Source organism: Salmo salar, chromosome 01, assembly GCF_965601325.2.
Source record: "Salmo salar chromosome 01, fSalSal1, whole genome shotgun sequence".
In the NCBI taxonomy this organism is placed as follows: domain Eukaryota; kingdom Metazoa; phylum Chordata; class Actinopteri; order Salmoniformes; family Salmonidae; genus Salmo; species Salmo salar.
This window is the reverse complement of record NC_138291.1, coordinates 28240015-28259697: the sequence shown is the minus strand read 5'-3', so window position 1 is coordinate 28259697 and position 19683 is coordinate 28240015. Positions and strand designations below refer to the sequence as shown.

Here is a 19683-nt window from a genome sequence, read left to right as displayed (position 1 = left end):
CGGCCAGTTCCAGTGGGCTTAAATCAACATCTACCGGCAAGATCCTAGTAAACAATACTGGACCTCCAGTCCAGTTGCTGGCATGCACCCAACTACCCATTGACTAACAAAATAAACTATCAAACGAGCTATACCGAACCTTGACTACAGGGCATGTAAGGCTAATAATAACAGAGTTAAAGCAATCTATTTTGATGACTTTGCGAGCTTTGGCTCAAATGAAGATGATTAATGTTTTTTTGTAATATCTATGTTTAAGGCCAGTTTTGCTATTACCAGACTGCTCTGCCTCTCGAGCATGGACCAAACACCAGCCCCCCCATTTGTTGTCACCATAGAGATGGTTGCTGTGTGACGCTCCGGGTCTCCAGGAAGTAGCTTGCTACATCTGTCAACGCAAGAAAAAATGGACGATCATCTTAAACTCGGAGACAGTGGAGTTGTAAAGAATGTGAGTGATTTACGCTTTCAACTTGTATGCATGCAGAGTATTTACAGAAGTAGCTAGCAATGTTTGGGATGACATGGCAAACCTTGAACTTTCTTGCGATCTCTCTGTTGTCCATGATTATGTGCCTTTGCTTTCCCATGCAGCTAGCTAGTATTAGTAAGCATAAAAAAGTAACGACCATAAAGCTAACCCTACCCTATTCATAGTCAGACGCTAGCTAACTACATTTAGCGCTATTGATGAAGGTACAGTAGCTATCTTCTTCCGGCGAAATTTGGTTAAGAGCCCTGACGCTTGATCTGAACTCGAACACGCATCGCTTGCGCCAGTAGGTTTTGGAAGGATAAGGACCTTATTTTATATATCAGCGATACATAATTTTCAAAAAACCAAAGGTTAAATTGATACACACCATTTATTATGGTTAGGGTTAGTGTGTTTCCACACGACCATATCTCCGCTACTGTACCATCAGTGCTAATGATCTAGCATGCTCAAAGGGACTAAAGGAGCCTAACGTTGCTGTACTCCTTAGTCCAAGGACGACATGTTCTGTTTAAAAGGCGAATTGGCTCTGGAAGCTAAAACACCCAAATACTCCATCTAAACGTGAAATGATTCTCAATTGCGGTTTAGAAACATAAATCCCTCTACTTTCAAATCACATCAAAAGCGTTTCAGAAATGCAAAATACACACTTACTGTACACTGTTTAAACCGGTTTACAGTATTTTTCAGTGACAATACCTGTGTGGTGTTTTTCTTCAGATAGCTAATTAGCACAAGTAGTCAGTCCACTCTGTCTTCTGTCTGTTTTCTGTAAACAAGCGGCTGTAACATGGAAATATGGCCCTGTGGGAACCCTAACTCAATAAAGGTGTGTATCAATAACCTTTTTGTTTTTTGAAAATGATTTCTCAAACATATGAAAGATAAGGTCCTTATGCTTCCAAAACCATAGCTCAAGCAATGCGTGTCAATGTTCAGACCGAACTCCCCACTACAGAAGATGCCTTCGTCCAATGACTCTTATGTGTAATGTAATGGAACTGAGAGTCATAACAATGGGCAACCATTCTCCTTGTAACAGAATATGGCTGCCAAAAATGTGTTAAAACATCATTTTGATGTGATATGAAAGACATTTTAAATGTATTGTTTTTGTAATTTAGCAGAAGTGCTTATCCAGAGCGACTTACAATTAGGGTTACCTTGCTCAAGGGCACATTGACAGATTTTTCACCTAGTAGGCTAGGGGATTTGAACTGCTCTTAACCGCTAGGATACCTGCCGCTGAAAGTAAAGGGCTTTACGTTTCTAGAACCGTATCACAATTGAGAGTGGGTATGTGTAAATCCCTTCTCCTTAAGAGTACATTCTTGGGTTACCATAAAGCCAGCAATATTATCTCAAAAAGTCCATTCCTAGCTAATGCTTGATAGTTTACGACGTGTTTGTGTCATTTTAAGATCATTTTCATCGACTTGAAATATGATTTTCAGGTTGCAAGGTTGGGTCGACGGGGTCAACGGGCTCGACAGGCTGCAGAGCAAACATCTCTGGAGGAGCCTCGACACGTCAGGAAATCCTCTTCTTCTACATCGATGGGAGAGGTAGCTGTGATTTGTGATTGATTATCAGTGCTGCTTGTAATGCATTTATATTTACCTAAAACCAAATATCATATATTACCTGTCATGGCCGTTAACTTCACTGCATACACTCAATCTGAATACGTGTGAATCATTTCTTATGCATGAACCAAGGATGAGGAAGAGGTATTGTATGAGGACACCTAAGTAATGATATGGCATGTCTTGGCAGTATTCCTTTTCAAACCTTGCAGAGTAACTTTATACCCCAATAACATACAGTATACCCTCATAGTGTACAGTAGACTACATACTCAAATCAGTACACATACCATATGATTTGAATGTAGACATTTTATATACCTACTCAGCTGTCACTTCTATTCTGAATACCTCACATTGTGGTATAAAGTTACTTTGTGTTGTATTCAAGGCATGCACTGCTTTATTCTGCTTTATACATGTAGGGTTATTACAGTACAGTAGTTTCTGTGGATGCTGCTCCTTTTATGTAAAATGTGTTTGAAGTGGACCATGCACTTTCTTTGACTTAAAAGTTGTCCTACGTACCTGGTGGTATTGATTTTTTTTGTTGTCGTTGGCAAAGCCCACCTACCCATTTCCTTCAGATATGAAACCAAAGGAGCAGGGTCTAGGTGTTCATTTTTAAGTGGGCCTATGCTGTTTGCTTTGGTACAGCATTGCCCATTCTATAACTTCCCCTGTTATGAAGAGAGAGGATCATCTTTAGTTAGTCTGATTTTCAGTGCTGTGTGGGGAGAGGCTAAAGGTCTACTGCTCGACTGTATTGATCCATGCTGATTCATACCAGCCTTTGCTCCTGGACCCTCATCTCCCACAGACACACAGAACGTGATTACAGGCATAATTGCTTTCAAAGTCAAATTGGAAATGACATATGACAATGTCAACCACTTTATTCCAAAGCATTGGCATTCATGGTATGGAGGTCTTGCTTGTCCCTAGAAGTGGCAAACTGTAAGCCACCCAACATTCCCTGACCAGGAATTCCAGCTATGCTTTTGCAGTAATCTTCCCAAATTAGGCCAACTTCCCTAATGTAGAATCAGGATTCTCGCGCCCCTAGTGACCTGACGTGCACATGAAATGCATTTTTTTCCCAGTGGCGTGCGACTTAGTAGATTTATTTATCAGCCCTGGTCTGCTTTTCCTATAAATACCCACTGATTGGTCACATTCTTGACATCCTTTTAAACAAAGGCTGAACTGCATTCATGGGCTGTTAGTCTGAGTTTGACCACCACAAGGGTCTACTGCTTGGACTTTCAGAAAAGTCTAGAATAGAAAATATGTAGCCTAACCCTTCACTCTGATGACATTATTGCCTAAATACACCCCACTGCCACTATTCTACTATAACTGTAAAGTTCATATATGGTCATACAGTCTAGTGGAACAGTGGTCGGTGACATTTAAGATGAGGAAAGATGTTTTGGAAGACTGTCATAAATATTCCATTCACCCAGCTCAATGTAACATCAATGTATTTAGGCTACTACATGATACTCACATTTTTCCTATACCTATCATGAGGTTGCCATAACCTAGCCTATGAGTGAAAGTTTACATTGTAGGTGCACAGGTCAAGAGAAAAATGTGAGTTATCAAGGTGACAGACACATTCAATACCGCCTTGCACACTCTCGCCTGCATCTAGCTGATTTAGGGTGTAACCCTTAGTTCAACAGTTGCAAATGAGAGAATTTCTATTGGACCAATTCAGGTATGTTTATCCCTGTTTCGTTCAGTTTGCTTCCATTTATAAAACGTTTTTCAACAGAATCGGCAGAATGAATACACCCCCTGATCACACGCAAAAACACAGTTCACTTTCATAGCAGTCACATACAAACAGCATGATAATTTTGGTCTTTATAGAATTCCTTCTCACTTCTACGCGCTCTCCTCCTCTCACCTTTTCCCATAGCTTGTGGACCTCAGTGCATAACACATCAGCTGTCTGTGACCAGGTGAAAAAAACATTCCAAGCCAAACCATCCCAAGCCATATCATAACCGCTAACTATTACACACAGCCTACACCGTTGTCACCATATTAGCTAACATCATACCTAGTCAACATAGTTACGAGGAACTAATGCGTTAGTATACCCACTACAAACATGCAGTACAGTGTACAGTCAGCAAGCAGTTTAGCAGTTACACCGGCAGGGCCTCTGTGGCAATAAATTAATAAAACCAAAAGTTTTACATTGACTTGGAAGAGTTCCAGTGTTGGATAGCCAGCTAGCTAATATAGCATCCCTCTCTGTTTGAGCTGGGTGTTTGTGTAGGCTAAACTAGCTAGCTGCATTAAATACATTAATTTGTTCAACTATTGTCTTTCTCTCTCTTTGAGTCAACTACTCACCCCTTTTTATGAACTGCAGTGCTAGCTAGCTGTAGCTTATGCGTTTAGTACTAGATTAATTCTCTGATCCTTTGATTGGGTGGACAACATGTCAGTTCATGCTGCAAGAGCTCTGATAGGTTGGAGAATGTCCTCCAGAAGTTGTCAGAATTACTCTGTAAGTCTATTGAAGGGGGTGAGGACATGAGCCTCCTAGGTTTTGTATTGAAGTCAATGTACCCAGAGGAGGAGGTAAACTAGCTGTCCTCCAGCTACACCATGGTGCTACCCTACAGAGTGCTGTTGAGGTTACTGTAGCCCTTCATTGCAAAACAGGGTGTGTTAATCAATTATTTGGGCACGTAAATATATTTAATATAGTTTTATCTAAAAGGATAACTTCTTATTATGTTTCAATATTTTTATTTTATGAAATTCGCTTAGGAGGATGGTCCTCCCCTTCCTCCTCTGAGGAGCCTCCACTGAAGCTAAAAATGCCATGACGTTTTCAATGAATCTCCCTCGTTGGGTGAGGATGAAAACATTTCATTAAGTTTTTGTTAGTTTCAAATAACTCATCATAAGCTAAAGATAGGCATGTTCAAAGAACACTTGCTTTTTGTATCATCTTTGTCATCAGTATTTACCCTCCTTTCATGAACTCCTAATTACAAAGTCTTCTGAGCGTTTTTCTTGGTAGCAGACTGTAAAAGTGGGTTTTACCCTGAGGAATTGATCAGTATCGATGAGCTACCACATTTATTATTAATTTGGCCTCCCTTGTTCTTGTTGAAATCCCATTGTTTACTAATTTCATGAAATTACTTGTTCATCCTCAACCTTCCAGCTTAACACCAGCAGCCTCCACCTCCCTCTCTAGATGCTGACATTCACATTTATAAATGGGTTTGGTGAAAGAACCAGCCATGAAAAATTGATTTCCTCTTTCATGTCGCAACAAAGAAATTCCTCCTGGCCACTATGTCTTTTGCAGACCCAATTTGGTAATGAGAGTGTTGTGCTTTTTTCCCCAAAATTAATTTGTCTGCTGCCCACCCTTGTGTGCTCTGAGGAATTCTTTCATTCAAGTGCTGGTCCCTGACTCCCCGGGCTCCGGTCTCAGGACCACAATCCAAACTCAATTGACTATTTTCAGAATCGAAGAATGAGAGAGAGAGGGTCATTTTTTCCTGTGAAGCTATTTTAGGTCAGACTCGCAGCCCCCGGGCAGTCCTCTGTGTGGCAGTTCCCACACTCTACTCCATATGTTCAGGCTCTGTGATTGGACAGCAGTTAAAACCATAATAAACAACAGCAATATGTCATGCATGCCATTCCTAAGTATTTTGTAAGTGGGCTAAGTGAGAAGCTATGTCATTCATTGCTAGAAATGTGCAGCCATCTGTAGGATGGTACAGTGCAGCAAACATAGATTACCAGAACACTGAAGAGACGAATAGATCAAGTAGGCTTTCCCCAGTGATATGGGAAACTAAGCGTTACTTGGTTTGTTGTAGGCTATACCTCACAAATTCAGTTCCGTGAAGGGTTCTGTTTTTAAACATTAGAGAGCCTCCTGTTGACTCATCTTAACTTATTAAGTCTGCTCCGTTTTGGAAATATGTTTGTTTTTTTATTTTTCTTTCTGGTTAAGCTTGATATAAAGTATTATTTTCACATAGATTTAGAGACCATGACATGCCACAACATACTTGCTATTTTGGACTCAGAATTATTCACATTTTCCTCCTCCTGTATGTTTTCAACCTAAGTGTAGAATTGAATAGTTTAAAGGAGTTGTCTTGTCAGACCATTGTTATGCCTGTCATTAATGATCTCTCTCACCTCAGGGGCCCCCTCCTAAACCAGCCCGCAGGCAGGGCGGCTGGGCTGAAGAGACTTCTGGATCAGCCAAGTGAGTATCTCCTTCTCTCTCTAGGTAACTCTACCTCAGTCTCCAACATGTATTATTTTGTTACTAATGATCGCTCATGCTGTAGACAGAGAATAGGATATTTATCAGTGCAAATTCTTTACACTTTTTGCTCTGAATCAACAACGTTCCAGGGAGCCTCTGAGCAGTGAACTCCACATTCATCTTCATCAGCGCGGGATCCGGTAATTGACATGGTTCATGTATCAGCCACAGGAGGGCACTGTTAGTCAGCTATCCACTTCATCACAGGGCTTAGGCCACTTCATCACCTCTTACGATGGCTGTCTAACTAAAGCACGCTCGCCTTTAAAGGCACACATGCCGTTGTGAATTCATTAAAATCTCTGTACAATGAATGTATGAATATTTCATACCACAGACAGATGGAATGTCTGAAACAAAATCATTTCCCCCCAATAGAACACATTCAAATGACTGTACGTCTCCCTATGTGATGTCAGTGTGACTGTAGTCAGACTGTGGAACTGGCTCTCCACTCTTCCAGATGGCTCCATCTACCACTCTACTCCAGTCTCTGTGGGGAGGAGAGCTGGGGAGATGCATAAATCCATACATTGAAGTGAACAAGACGATTCAATTGGGTTTATTTGCATGGTTTTCTGTGCCGATAGTGCATGTAAAGAGAACAGCAAATTCAATATATTTTTCTCACTCTGGGAAGGTCAGGGTGTCGCTTCCTTGCGTTAGTGTAACTTGTCTTGATTCCTGCGTTCAGAGAGATTGGAATACAGGAGGTGTTAAGGGTTTCTCACGTGCATTGATCCTCTCTGAAACAAAGTAAGTAATGGCCCCCCCTGGACCCGGCAAGGACTTTTCCCTTCAATGTCACCCCTCATGCTCAATCACTGCTGCCCTCCTCCCACTAATCCCAGCGCAGAAATCCCAGGATTTGTCGATCTATCACTCCTAATTGACACTAAATGATCTGTCAGTTTATTGATGAACCTTTGAAGCCGGGTTGTCACAATATATTTTATCCCTAACAACTTTTTCCAGACAGTTTTACCATGTCTATCGCTTCAGCCTACATGAGTCTTAATCAAGGGGCCTGTAATGTGTCTTAAGTGTCGCCAGCCCCGCCCCCGGTGCCAGGCACACAGGACAGGACACAGTCCAAGGGCAGCAAGGTGGGCTCCCTCAGCCCTGCCCTCTCTGATCTGTCTCACTGACCATCATGGCAGACTCCAGAGCCTCCAGAGATGAGGGAATATATCATTTATAAAGTACAATTTATAAACATACTAAATGTCATTACATTTCTTATTCAGGTTATTGATACACAGTAATGAAAAATAATAAGAAAATGTTTTTTCAGTCCAGAGAAAATGACAGTATGTGTTTTCTTTAAAACCAGTAGGGGGCACTCCTCAACCAGGAGAACCTTCAGAATGTGACATGCATCTCCTCCCCTAAAGAATTCCAGAAACACTCATATCTAATGTAACTTTGTATAAGTTGTCTTCACAGCCAAACACACCTAGACTGTCTTGGTCTAAAAGTTCAAGAATGTAATAATTGATTAGCTTTTCTAATGCTGTTAAGATTAGTTTATTTGACAGTAGCCGGGTTTTGTTTAATATTATCTCCCCCGTTCTCTGGTGTGAAACAGTGTTAAGCTAAGAATAGTGTGTTGAGGTGAGAATGTGTGAAAAGACAGTGATTTGGTCAGAGTGTGTAGGGCGTGGGATGCGGTGCCACAGTCAAGCAGGGTTGTGTAAGAGAGGAGTCTGAAAATAACCCCGTGGTCCAGCAGGGGAGGAGGCTGAGGGCTCAGATAGAGAGACGGACAACAGAGAACACAATAGGTGGACCGCGGGCCCCTGGTATCATTAGAACACACATAAGACATGGCAACATTTGTAGAATTGCAGGAAATTACCATTACAACTGCTAAATGTTTCCTCTGCCAACAAGAGGGGTGTGAACAGTTTGGGATTGCATGGGTTGCAAGGTGGGGGTTTGTTACTACGCAGATGAATGACAATATCCATTCGAACCTTTGCCACCTAGGAAATTTGTGTGACCGGACCTTCTCAAATAGTACTTGAGTACCCCTGACCTAGGCCCTATGAGGCTCAAATCAGACAGAACAACTAGCCTACATCAGAAACCAGCAGCGGTTTTTAAAGATGTATCTTACAAATCGAAAGAGAAGAACTGTTCAATAATAGAATTGGTAATTGTTTTGTTTTATTAAAATTGAATTGATTCTAGTCCTTTTATTTTTGTGGCCAAAAGTATTTTCTCTGTATTCCTTTGTTGCAAAGTCTTAACAAGGATCTTTTTTTCCCCTTAGGTCTGGAAGAAGACCTGCCATGGTGCAGGACGTGGAAGAGTACGTTTTCTCAGTCTCGTCTTTTTACTCAGATTTTTTTTCCCTCAGTTGTTGATGAAATGAAATAACTATTTTGTAAAAAAAAAACACAGGAGCAAAATTAGGCCAATTTAAGTGTTTGTTTATACCCAATGCTCTGATGTGGAAATTGCTGTACTTTGAGATTGTCCTTGGTTGCAACTAATCCTCGCCTTCCAAGAACAATCACTTAAAAAGCCTGTGTGACTAGAGTTGTCATCACTTGTATTGTTGTTGGGAGCCAAGTTTAGCCTGTAATTTTAGTTTTTCCACGTTTCCAACGTTCATAATAGGCATTGAATAGACAGTAGTGACATGGAAGGAGACTAAAGAACATGGTGTGTTTTACTCATCATTGCTGGAGCCCCTTGCTTAAATAGTGGTGTTGAGACGCAGCTTTGACAGAAACACAGGCAGCACTTCAAAATAGTCCCTTGATATATGCTCTTTTCACCACCAGCCCATCTCAGTAACAGTTATTTACTGCCCCCGTTGTGTTATTTTTTTATTCATTCTCATGTTTTTTTTCTGGATCATAACGGGGCTTCAGTGGTGGGCGTGACAGAATAAAAAAAAATGTTAAGCCAATTTCCTGCAATTTGACAAATTTCTTCATGCAGCTAAGAGAAAATGTTGCCGTTTTAAAGCTCATTTCCTGCAATTTTATTTATTTTGCCATGGCTAATGCTGTGTTCTTTTGCTCAAACGTAATAACGAAATCTATACTGATAAATGCATTGTTTTTGGAATTTTCAATTCTCCCTGACTGTCTAGCTTTTATTTAGGTGATTGTTAGTTCTCATAGATTATTTTATAAAAAAATATATAGGTCCATTATCTTTTGAAAGTGTTTTTCCATCCCATTTTTTTTTTTTACACTATTTGGATTTAGGCAACCCGAAAAAATGCTTAGGTGGCCCGCCCAAGGATTTCAATGGAAGAAAAATCCCTGATTCTTGGAGGGATACTGTTGAAGTAGCTGAAGCCCTGGGCTGCTCACAGTGACAGACAGGCAGGCAGTCCCAACGATGCTGCTGTGGCTGCGGAGCCTTTTGGCTGCGTCTGCTGCTGTATTGTAGACACAGTCCCAGTCAGCCTGCAGCAGACAGACAGAGACAGAGCAAGCCTCCTATCAGGCTGATCTAGAGCCTCGCTCAGCCCACAGAAACAGGCCCATCATCAAAGCACATCAGCCCAATCCAAATCTGGCTCCCTCTGATGACCTCACCGCTGAATGCCTTCAATAATTCATACTCTCCCACTTCCTGTTTCTGCAGTCGACGCCTGCGACCACAAACCCCCCAGGGCTCGGATGATGAAGGAGGTGAGAGCACCCTTGCATCCCAGTCCTGCGTCTCTTCTGGAGGGCAGAGCTGAGTCCTCCATTCCCTCTGCAGCACATTCATCCACTGGAAATAGAGCATATAAGTAGCCTCTCATCGTGCTCTCTGACACTACATATTTCTTGTCAGTGCTATTGATGAATCCTTCATAAGAACTCTGTTTAGACCAGCTACTGAGAGATGCCCCATAACTAACCAGAGCACACAATCGTTTATAGATGAAAGTCACAGGTGAATATGTTCAGTTAGAACTGGGGGATCACAGGTAATCCTCCTCATTCAATCACATTACAAGTCCATAACAGACCTCAAATACAGTATTCACTAAATTCATTCTCCTATTCATTGGCTGAAGTGTGGCAGGATTTAAGTGGCTGTCCCCTTTGAGCTTTTCACACACACGTCTTCTCACACACACACAAACACACCAGGGCAGGTGCAGCAGAGCATGGATCCAGCGGTCACCTCAGGGTCCGGCTCTCCGCATCACAAACAATGTCAGGATAGATGGAGGACATTTCAGCAAAGCACAGCCTGGGATAATTGTTACATTTTTTCAGAGCAAAGCAGCAGGGGAAATAAGGGTGAAATTGCCTTAGCAAAGATAGGAGTTGTGATTCCCTGTTAGAACACTAAGGAGTTATACATATGCACACCAATGACAATGGCCAGGCTGGCTGGCATTGTATAAGGAGGTTGTCTCTGAGGTATTAAGCTGACATATTGATGAGGAACAGAAGCACTGTGTCTGCGGCTGTAGTTACTATGCTCACACATATACCCACCATAGCCCTTTTCTGTGTATTTAGATTCTTAAAATACTATTAAAAATGTATTTACATGTTTCATCTTCTAGATTGTTATATGTTTAATGTTATGAACTACATTACTGGAATTAGATTGACAGAATATTATAATCGTTGTACATTGAGCTTACCAAACATTAAGGAACATCTTCCTAAGACCCCCCCACACATTCTTTTACCCTCAGAACAGCGTCAATTCATCGGGGCATGGACTCTACAAGGTGTTTAAAGTGTTCCACTGGGATGCTGGCCCATGTTGACTCCAATGCTTCCCACTGTTGTGTCAAGTTGGCTGGATGGCCCGTTCTTGATGCACACAGGAAATTGTTGAGCATGAAAAACCCAGCAGTGTTGCAGTTCTTGACACAAACCGGTGTGCCTGACACCTATTGCCATACCCCGTTCAAAGGCACTTACATATTTTGTCTCCCCATTTACCCTTTTAGTTTTATGGCCAATTTGTTTTTACAAAGCCTTTTTCATTTTTCTTCTGTTTTTGATATTTTTTGTTTTAACAAATGTCCGTAAACATACATCCTGTTTTTGACACTGCTTTTAAGTTGCTATACCACACATTCGCAGTCACAATCTCACACACACACGCACACACACACACACACACACACACACACACACACACACACACACGCGCGCAGTGGCTGAAAGGGTCAGTTGTGTGGAGACCCCAGTGGTATGCTTCTTACCCAGTAAATGCAGCTGGAAAGATTATTCCTCAGTGGAGGGAGACCTCTTAATACAGTGCCAGAGGCAGGGGCAGTGGAAATTGCAGTGCTGAGGGTTAGTGAGATAGCCCCTCCGATCTTGATTATGTCTCCTACCCTATCCCATATGTCCACTGGCTAGAGGCAGAGAGAGAGAGGGCTAGACCCTGCACCCTTGTCCCCCTCTACCCCTCGGCTGGCCTTCAGTCCCCTGACAGTTACATTACAAAGAACTGCCATTACAAACACACTCATCTGTTCTAAATCTGTTTATTTCTCCCCCTCTCTCTCATCTCTCTCTCTCTCTCTCTCTCTCTCTCTCTCTCTCTCTCTCTCTCTCATCTCTGTCTCCCCCCTCTTTCTTTCTCTCTCTCTCCTCTCTCTCTTTATCATCTTTCTCCTCTCTCTTTCATCTCTTTCCCTCTCTCTCTCTTTCCTTCTCTCTCTTTCTCATCGCTCGCTCTCCCCTCTCTTTCTCCTCTCTCTCTTTCTCTCTCTCTCTCTCTCTTTCTCTCTCTCTCTCAGTGATCTGCTGAATATTGTCCCATAAGCCTTTCAAATGTGTCCCGTGCCTAGGTAATCATCCCACTGACTCGCTGCTTAGATTATAACAGCCCTGCCTGCCTGGTGATGTGGGGACGTTTCCCCAAAGTCGCTGACTGAGGTGTGCCTGCCGGGAGTACAGTATGTCTACATTCACAGCAAATTATCCCCTTTTGATATTTACATGCTTCAGCGAGGAAACTCGCCGTGACCGTGTAATAAGGAGAGGCTTGGCCCAGTCGCCGCTAGACAAAGCAACCTTGATAGATGTCCAGGCTGGTATGTGGAAGGGAGGAAATGTATCAGGTAATTTGTGCCAGCAGTGCTGGGAACAGACAGCTCCTTCTGATGGAGTTGACCTTTCCTTCAGAAAAACTCTAGCTTGTTTGTAGCTCGTATTAATCCCCTCTTGACCTCCAGTAATAGGTTGAATTTGAAGCTCATTTAAAAATGTTGTTCCTATTTTCACTTAATAATAGAGTTTGCATATAGAGAACCTACCCCTAACTGCTTCACGTTGAACTCTCATAAAAGTGTTGATAGTGCATTATGGGCGAGATGGGATGGGGGGAAACAACCCAAGAAGCTATTTGCAAAGAACAGGACGGCGAGGCATTTTGATGTCATTGCGCTAAGACCATTACATTTGATTGGGGGTCCGGGGGGGACGGATTCTGCTGAACGCTGTGCTTTTCAAATGAGAGGACAAAGTGTCACCGGGGCCTCATGAATATGAAATAGCCGGCCCGTCTTTATTTGGATATCAGAAACACAGATGAATCTTGTCAGAGGCTAACCGAGTGTGGCATTTTTTTTATTATAATTTTTTTTGAAGAGAAAGGAATGAGTTATCAACTGATGATGAGGGTTGTTATCTGTGCAAAGTGGATGGAATTTGACCAGGTTTTTTCCTGTTTCCTTCAACTGAAGAATCATTCAGAACCTTAATCCTTTTTCTCATTTAGCTTATTCTATGAACACAAATAACTTCCTTTTTGAGTATTTTTCTTATGTCATTGCTGAAATCTTTGCTTATACAGTTATATGAGAATATTACAGACTAAACATCTCAGAGCATCTTTATTTTACAACCCCCAGTGTGTTTCAAAACAGTATTTTGAAGGAATAGTGACACAGATGTACAAATATTTCCTCCCATCAGATCGTGCCTCTCATCTCCTGGCCTCTACTGTATTTAGCTCCTCTATTGACTTTCCCTTCAGGGTGCACTGCTGTGTTCAGAGATTACTGACATCCCTGCACCCTCCCTACCGCTCCCCAGTTTCTCCCGGCCTATTCACTGACACCTAGCACACTGTATGACTGGAAGAAGTCAGAAGGAAATGTAGCTACACTGTTCAACGGTTATGGCTAGATGGTATATAGCTACGGATGGAAGTGACGCATAAATTGTTAAAATGTAAGTATTTTAACTTACCCTCAGCCTAACCACTGTCCTAACCTTAACCTAATTCTCCTAACCTAACCTGCTACATGAATTACCCTAACCTGCTGAATAAGTTATTCCAACTTGCTGATTTCTGTTCATAGCTGTATACCATATAGTAATCACCTTTTCAACTGCCTTCAACCAAAACCAGTATTGAAAAAAGAGACAAAACACATGGAAATCAGACCTATCCTCTGAGGTCACGTGGGTTGTTCTGTCTCTGCTTTTGTGTTCATTTAGAGTTGTTACATGGCAACAAGGACTAGGTAGATGTCTGTGACTTTGATGTTGACTGGCAAAAAACTCTACACTGAAAAAGATTCATCCTCTGCTCTTAAGATTCCTTGGAGAACTCTTGCCCGATAAAGAACCTTTGAGTTAAATTGGGGGTTCTTGACGTGTCATCTACGGTTCTTCCGAATTTTAAATGTTTCTTGAAATGTATTGAAGCCTGCAGATGTCTCTTTCATAGCACACAGCAAATTGGCCAGTGTAACATTTCTAGTGTTGATTCAGGAGTTAAATTAACACTGTAAAGAGTTAAATGAACACTCAGTGGTGTAAAAGAACACCAGTGTTGGTGTTAATAACCAGAGTTGAACCAAAACCAAGCCCATCATCATATTTCCCAGCATGCTCTTGTCGTGGAAATTCTTACACAGGTACACTCTAAGTCAATCTTAAATTAATCATTGTCAGCGCGCTGGAGAGGTTCCATAGCATTGATGCACCATAGTGAATGTCTGTCAGGAGCTCTAACGGGGCAGTCCCATTAGTTCTCTTATATACTTACACAGAAAGTAATATTTGCATGATTTAGCTTTTTCATTATTCAAAATAATTTATCGTTAACGTTTGCTTAATTCAAATGACCGACCAATACTGGGTTATGCATGTGACAGACCAATACCTCACAAGGCTTCTTCTCTCTAAGCTGAGACCTTGAAACTAAGATGTCTTTTGTTCTCAAAACAAGGTTCTGGGTGTAATGCCAGATTGCAGATACTGATAGTGAGGATTTGCTCAGTCAGTCACTTGTATGAAGACAGAAAACGGTTATTAGAAAAGTACACACAGAGCACAAAGATTGGTAAATAGAAAAGCACCAACATAAAACTTTCCATCACACTCTTTTGCAGATTGATTTTTAGAATTGTTTGTTTAAATATCTATTCTTGGATGTACTGTACATTGATTGATTAATATAATCTTATGCTACTCAAATATACATAACATACACTTTGCTAAATGAATCCAATCTGTTACTTAGACTTATTTCATCCGTTAATGAAATGGTTGTTCCAGTTTAGATGCTTTAGCTAATCCCATTTTACTTATCCCAACCCGGGCGAACATTCTGAATGCAGGTGAATACACATTCTAAATAATGGAATGTGACTGGATTCCAATAGGAATTACACGTCACTTTACAAGCCAGCATAACATAATGTGACTTGCAGGCCTGATGTGGCCTGTAAACTATGAGTTTCAGGCCATTTTATTAGGGTAAAACTAGGCGCTTAAAATAAGGTCTTATGAAATATACACATTTACTTAGGATCTCACCTGAAGGCCATGGGACTGAAATGAATGGAAAAACAATGTCTTTGTCACTAGCAAACACAGTCACCGGTGGTACTGGTAACTCTAAAATTCACTCAAAAGGCACCCTGGGAAATATGCTAATAGATATTTGCATAAAGTAATGTGTTGTGTGTGTGTGGTTCTTCAAAGAACCATCCCATTTAAGGTTCTTCCGAGAACCTAAAATGCATCCTCTGGTTTATGGCATCGCTCTGAAGAACCTTGTTTGGTTCCAATTAGAACCTTTATTTTTAAGAGCGTAATTGCAAAGTTTGCACAAGTATGAATTGATCGGTTTCAGTTGTGTCAGTAGTGGAGACCTACTTTCCCCCAGATTATGTAATATACTTGTAGTTCATCTATTTCTATTTTGTTGTGTTTGTTTATAACATGGCATAATGAATGTATTAATTTCATATTAATTTTACAAGTACATTAAGTGGCTTCAACATTTCAATATTCATCACAGTCTGTCTGTCTTGCTCGCCTCCCCGTCTCCCACTCTAACAAAAGTCCATCTGAAATGTGCTGTGAAAGTTTGCCCGTCCTTCTTGGGAGCTGAGCCATGCTCTGTCCTGTTGCGTTTTGCCAATTAAAGCGGGTTCCCACTGTTTGAGCAGCGGGCTAGTGGCTCCTGGCACCGCAGCCCCTGCCAGGCCGCACCGTGACTTCCGACCCCACACAGATGGGCCCGCCAGCAAATACTCTTGCACATGGCTTGACGCCGCCCCTGTCCGAGTGGCAGAGTGGACACAGGTCGGCCTGCCGGCCACCACTGGTCCTGGGGGTGGGTGGCGCTGACAGGGCCAAAATGCTGGGGTAGCGGGGGGTTCTTTCCGGGGAGCCCCTGGCCAGCGCCCCTCTCGCAGCAGGAAGAGCTGCCGCCTGGTCTCCTGAATATTCATGGCCGCCTGGCTATTGTGACAGGGCAGCTCTATGGAAGATGTAGGGAGAGAGGGAGAGGACAAATCAGGTGCCAATTTACTCACAGACACTCACGCTTACACACACACAAACTGTCATACCAAACACAAAGAAGACGATCTTAGTGTTTCTGTAATCCATGTCCAGTTTTAATGTGGTTGACCACTATTGCATCTCAGTTAACATTTTAGGTGTAGAGATTGAATTACTAAATAATAGACAGTGTGACATTGATAAGATATTGATACAGTATGTCCTGGATGTATGTTGTGTTTTAGATATACCGGTGATCCCAGACCTTGACGAAGTACAAGAGGAAGACCTTAACATGCAAGTTGCTGCTCCCCCAAGGTACTGTAAAAACATCTCACGCTCCACTCTAGTTGACCCCAGTCACTCAGTTAGATTCATGGCATCCCATCACTCAATTTTCATGATTGATGAAGTGCATCCTTTTGGTCAGTCTTGCACTTAAGTGAATACAGACACACCTGCACACTGTCTCACATACTGTCTCTGACTGCATAACTCTGGTATAAGTGACCAGACAGCTGTTCAGATGTTCATATATTACCAGATTCGCCATACCTCTGGCGGGTTGCTGACCCATCTTCAGAGCCACGTACACTATCTGGCCTACATCTTAACATCAAGGAGAGTAAAAGATAAGAATACACTGGTCTTAGATGGTGACTTTGACTGTTACTTTGCCTCCTCTCATCATGGTATTGAAGGTGTCTTGGCATATTGAGCCTTTATGCAGAAATAACAGTTGAGATGTGATTTATGCACGGCGGTAAGTGGGACCCTTACTAACGATTTACAGGGCAGTGAGAGACACGCCGACATGTGTCCGCTATGTAGCGCGGTTATGACAGCGGCGGAGGTTATTAGGCTGAGACCTGCTCTCTGTACGAGATAATATTCACATTGAACTCATTGAGGGGGCAATGTAGCGTGTAATGTGCAGTAAGTAGGACTGGCATGCACTGCTAGGCCCTCGCCACTTTCAGAGCCCCCCTCTTAATTCCAACTACAGATAAGCAGCTGGGTTTCAATTTGAGGCAGTTACCACTTGGCGCTCATCTCCTGATCTCTCTGTTCTTTAATGAACTCTCCATGCCCTGTGTGCACTACCTCAAACTTCTGAGAAGATATCTGTCTCACAGAGTGATACTTGCAAGTTGTACTGTAATATGATACAGCTTCTAGATTGGTCTGGTGATATCTTACTGATGCAGGTAGTGAATACTATACTGTATTTCAATAGACATGCACTAATCAGGCTAGTGAGGAAAAGCATGCCAAGAAGTACATGTTTGGTATAGCAGCTACCAGTGGTGGTTGGTGCTGTTTAAGATGAGGGAGGACGATCGTTCTTTTTAATGAGCATGGCCTTATTTATATTTCTGGATATTGGATGACTGTCATTCACATTCCATTCACCCAGCTCAGTGTAACATCAATAGGTTTAGGCTACTACATGATACTCAAATTCTAGCCTATGAATGAAAGTTTACAATGTAGGTTCACAGGTCGAGAGGAATTTGCTTAATCAAGGTGACAGACATTGTGCACGGTGGTATTGAATGTGTCAATCTCGCCTGCATCTAGCTGATCTAGAGTGTAATCTTTAGTAAAATAGTTGCAAACAAGAGTTTATATTGGACAAATTCAGGAATACACTGCAGTCCTAGCTAGCTGTATTATGCTTTATACTTTCAGTACTATATTAATTCTCTGATCGTTTGATTGGATGGACAAAATGTCAGTTCATGCTGCAAAAGCTCTGATAGTGTCACGACTTCCGCCGAAGTCGTTCCCTCTCCTTGTTTGGGCGGCGTTCGGCGATCGACGTCACCGGCCTTCTAGCCATCGCTGATCCACTTTTCATTTCCATTTGTTTTGTCTTTGTCTTACACACCTGGTTTCAATCCCCCAATTACTTGTTCATTATTTAACCCTCTGTTCCCCATGTTTGTTTGTGAGTAATTGTTCGTTGTATATCGGTCCGTTATTGTGGGCTCGCATTTATTGCTTTGAATTTTTGAGTAAAGTACGTTGATTACTCATATCTGCTGTCCTGCGCTTGACTCTCTACACCAGCTACACACCAGCTCCGGCTGCACCATGGTGCTACCCTACACAGTGCTATTGAGGCTAGTGTAGACCTTCATTGCAAAACAGTGTGTTTTAATCAAGTATTTGGTGACGTGAATATATTTTATATTGTTTTATCAAAAAGGATAACTTTTTTTAATGTTTTACTTTTTATTTTTATGAAATTCACTGAGGAGGATGGTCCTCCCCTTCCTCCTCTGAGGAGCCTCCACTGGTAGCTACATTTATGATGGGATTTTTGTTTACATAGTGTTTGTCCTTCTCCCCAGCATCCAGGTTAACCGGGTAATGACATACAGAGATCTGGACAATGACCTCATGAAGTACTCTGCCTTCCAGACCCTGGTAAGACATTTCATATGGGGCCACACACACACAGCCAGGTTTCAACGGCTTTTTATTTTGACTCTGTATTAGATTACCCAGCCCTCTCTCTTCCTCAAGGAGGTCCTTTTAGGATGCATCCAATATAAATGACCTCTGTCTGTAGAGTGTGTTTCTGCAAGCTGGTGTTCTCATAAGGTCTCTGCCTCTACCTAGGACGGTGAGATTGACTTGAAGCTCCTCACCAAGGTTTTAGCTCCAGAGCAGGAGGTGAGGGAGGTGAGTGAGTTTTTTGTAAATATAGCCGCTGTTCCCTGTGAGGGGGTGTCCAGATGTTTCTGAAGCACCAGGGGAGGTCGCCTCCCAGTCTCCCAGGTAATCAAGATTTATGATGTGTGCATTAACAAGCTCTATTCTCTTTCTCTCACCTTCCCTTTCCTCTCTCTTGCTCTCCTTCTCCCCCTCTGGTCTCTTCCGCTCTCTCTGTTTCTTATTCCCCTCTTTTCTCTCATACTTCTCTCATCTTTATTACACTATCTTTTCTTCCCCCCATTTTTGTGTTTCTTTTCCCATATTCTCTCTTTCTCTCTCTCTCGCTCTCTCGCTCTCTCTCAGGAGGACGTGGGTTGGGACTGGGATCATCTGTTTACAGAGGTGTCCTCAGAGCTGCTGACGGAATGGGATCAAGGAGAGAAGGAGGAGCAGGTCTGTGTTATGAGGACAAGCCTCCCCAAGATGGGATAAAGTGGATCAGAACGTCTCCTCTGGGACCTGGGTGGGTGCATGTCAATGCTCCGTTGAAACATAGGGACCATCAAATATACGTAGCTTGCCTCATATTGTTGTTCATATTCCAAATGTCTATTTCCAAGTGCAAAATGTATTTGTTTTTCCTAATAAATTTTAACAAACCACATTTGTATTTGTTGTGAAATGAATTACTCTAATTTTATTGTAGGTTCCAAATTAATTATCTCCTCTAAAACACAGAAGTTTAGTAACACGTATATGGTATTACACTGAAGTGCTCTCTGTTTGACTCTACTTAAACTGCTAAAAGACAAACTCACCTTTACTTTAGAAAGCCTTCTAAATGATCTGATACAGATCAACATGCCCCTG

At 42.0% G+C, this 19683-nt stretch overlaps 1 protein-coding gene across 2 annotated transcripts; it reads left to right on the top strand.

Moving 5' to 3' along the window:
- Window positions 1–313: 313 nt before the first annotated feature.
- LOC106590872 (intraflagellar transport protein 43 homolog B-like) lies at window positions 314–19475 on the top strand. Of its 2 annotated transcripts, XM_014182132.3 has the most exons (10): window positions 395–451; window positions 1280–1328; window positions 1954–2064; window positions 6285–6349; window positions 8688–8726; window positions 10022–10068; window positions 16395–16467; window positions 18507–18582; window positions 18778–18840; window positions 19177–19475. In XM_014182132.3, the coding sequence occupies exons 2-10, from the start codon at window positions 1290–1292 to the stop codon at window positions 19303–19305; spliced, it is 642 nt and encodes a 213-aa protein (XP_014037607.1). In that variant the 5' UTR covers window positions 395–451; window positions 1280–1289; the 3' UTR covers window positions 19306–19475. The 2 variants fall into 2 exon arrangements, with proteins under 2 accessions (XP_014037554.1, XP_014037607.1); XM_014182079.2 differs by lacking the exon at window positions 1280–1328 and having other exon boundaries at window positions 314–451.
- Window positions 19476–19683: the final 208 nt, after the last annotated feature.

Bases quoted from the DNA above. Each gene is read 5' to 3' on its own strand.
- LOC106590872 (XM_014182079.2), top strand. From the start codon at position 407: ATGGACGATCATCTTAAACTCGGAGACAGTGGAGTTGTAAAGAAT. The intron at 452-1,953 runs GTGAGTGATTTA...TATGATTTTCAG, and splicing joins ACAGTGGAGTTGTAAAGAAT to GTTGCAAGGTTGGGTCGACG. The intron at 8,727-10,021 runs GTACGTTTTCTC...CTGTTTCTGCAG, and splicing joins ATGGTGCAGGACGTGGAAGA to TCGACGCCTGCGACCACAAA.